The 2,619-nt window shown below is 51.5% G+C and overlaps 1 protein-coding gene across 1 annotated transcript; it reads left to right on the top strand.

Moving 5' to 3' along the window:
• The first annotated feature begins 247 nt into the window (after positions 1-247).
• Positions 248-1,549, top strand: LOC542525 (chitinase chem 5). Its single transcript, NM_001279467.1, has one exon. It carries the CDS (start codon positions 320-322, stop codon positions 1,205-1,207), a length of 888 nt encoding a protein of 295 aa, NP_001266396.1. The 5' UTR covers positions 248-319; the 3' UTR covers positions 1,208-1,549.
• The last annotated feature ends 1,070 nt before the right edge of the window (positions 1,550-2,619 follow it).

The raw sequence follows: 2,619 nt of genomic DNA, 5'->3' as shown, positions 1-2,619 counted from the left end.
AGTGCTTACGACATTCGGTAAAATAGTCTGCTTCAGTAGTGATGGCCAACAATTTCGATTTTCCACAAAATCTGAATTACAAGTCTAGCAGCAAGTCAATTGTGGACTCTGAAATCTTCCAAGAGGGGCCATTCTGGTCTACGTGTTCGCTGTGTCTATCTCCATTAAACAATCCAACGACCATCCACGCCTATATAAAGGGGTTCCATGCTACCACTACTTCAGCACCAACGAGCACCTCTAAGCCAAAGCAAGTTGCTAGGTCCTTTGAACCAGCAACTGAAGCTTCCTCGTCTCATCATCGAGACCAGTAAGCAACATGGCGGCTAATCTCAAGTGGGCTCCTGTTCTAGCCCTCGTCGTCGTCGTTGCTGCCATGGTTGGCACCACGAGCGCCGGCAACATCGCAGTGTACTGGGGCCAGAACGGCAACGAAGGCAGCCTGGCGGACGCCTGCAACTCCGGGCTCTACGCCTACGTCAACATCGCGTTCCTCACAACCTTCGGCAACGGACAGACCCCAGTCCTCAACCTCGCCGGACACTGCGACCCCGGCTCTGGCAGCTGCACCGGCCAGAGCAGCGACATCCAGACCTGCCAGTCGCTGGGCATCAAGGTGCTCCTCTCCATCGGCGGCGCCAGCGGCAGCTACGGCCTCTCCTCCACCGACGACGCCAACAGCGTGGCCGACTACCTGTGGGACAACTTCCTGGGCGGCAGCGGCTCGTCCCGCCCGCTCGGCGCCGCCGTGCTCGACGGCATCGACTTCGACATCGAGAACGGCCAGTCGGCGCACTACGATGACCTGGCGAACGCGCTCAAGGGCAAGGGGAGCGTGCTGCTGACGGCGGCGCCGCAGTGCCCCTACCCGGACGCGTCGCTGGGGCCGGCGCTGCAGACGGGCCAGTTCGACAACGTGTGGATACAGTTCTACAACAACCCCGGGTGCGCGTACGCCAACGGGGACGACACCAACCTGGTGAACGCATGGAACACGTGGACCAGCAGCATCACCGCGGGGAGCTTCTACCTCGGCGTCCCAGCGTCTCCCCAGGCCGCGGGCAGCGGGTACATCGACCCCGGCACCCTGACGGGCACGGTGATCCCCGCCATCCGAGGCATTGGCAACTACGGCGGCATCATGGTGTGGGACCGCTTTAACGACGTGCAGAACAACTACAGCAGCCAGGTGAAGGGCAGCGTCTGATGGGCATACCGCATACGAAGCTTCAAGCTACAGCACCTAGCCATGCATATATATATAGTGGCTATTCGTCAAGTTATCGGACTGCTAGATACAAATATAATAAGAGCGGATCATCGGGAGACAAAGACGCATGTCAGCTATTGTCTCGTTTTCTAAGCAACGAGCGAGAGCTGCATGCGCTGGTTAGATTTAATATGGATATTGCCCATACGTTATGTAATTAAATCAAATAAATGTTAAGTTCATATTGAATGTGTCGAATCCCATGGTACAACCCTATTTAATATGAGTCTCTTAGGGTTTCTATAGAATTAATTGAAAAAATACAAGAGAAGAACTCTTCGCGAAGAGTCTGTCTCTATTCACTCTCCATACATATTGTCTATTAACTATATTTTTTATCCAAAGGGACAGAGTTATATATGTTAGATTTTGTGATGCTTAACATCGAATTCTAAGTCCATAGAATACCAATCCATAACTAAAAATCCTCGATGACGAGTAGATCTAATCTAGTGATAGGAATAGGGTAACATACCTTCGTCGTTGTTCATGGCGGCGCTGGCATCGTAGACCCACCTCCCTGTGTAATATTCTAGCAAGGAGACTGGTTCTCGTTGCCGGTCGACGGTGTATCATCTCCACCAGTGGCACCTAGAGGGGGGGGGTCGGATCTCGTTCCCGTTGGGGAGATCATGGGAGTCGACGCCATAGATCATAGTTCTTTCAGTCACTTGATCATATTTATATGGTGTAGGGTCCTATTCCCGTTGGGGAGATCATGGGGACCTGTGGGAATGTCAATTAGGGTTTGTGGTCGAGCATTAGCGTTGGCTTAACCCATCAGCCCCCTTAATCATATTTATATGGCGCCGTGTGACCGGGGCTGCAACCAACGGTTAGGATAGCCCCTCCGATCAGGGGCGTGATTAGACGGCTAGAATTAACTCTACCCTGGTTCCTGTTAGCCGGCCTGTGTAGAGAAACACCCAAACAATATCATGCAGTCTTTTAGTTGTCTCTTGTACTTAGAAAACTGTTCTAGAGTCCCTAGATTATATATGCCCTCTGTCTCTCCATGGCATTCGGGGCCGCCATCCGCGACCGTTAGGATCATTCAGAAGCATCGAGGACATCAGAGAGGGCATCAGGGCCATTTTATGTTTCCAGGGCCATCGGGGCGTGTCGGGACCATGATCACAGTTGTGAGGTGGATTTGTTTGCCATCTGAGTCAGTTAACTGATAGATAGATTGATGTATAATAGACCTACGACGTACAAAGTAAATCCATGTGTTATGCAATTACTCAATCTTTCCATATTCCCAAAACTTCAGCCATTATCTTATATTTTTTCAAGGAGTGGTCGTAGATCGGAATAGCACATAATCACCCCTCTGTTCTCAATTCAGT

The sequence above is a fragment of the Zea mays genome, chromosome 3 (assembly GCF_902167145.1).
Source record: "Zea mays cultivar B73 chromosome 3, Zm-B73-REFERENCE-NAM-5.0, whole genome shotgun sequence".
NCBI lineage: Eukaryota > Viridiplantae > Streptophyta > Magnoliopsida > Poales > Poaceae > Zea > Zea mays.
Note: the sequence above shows the minus strand (reverse complement) of the source record. Positions and strands in the feature narration are given on the sequence as shown.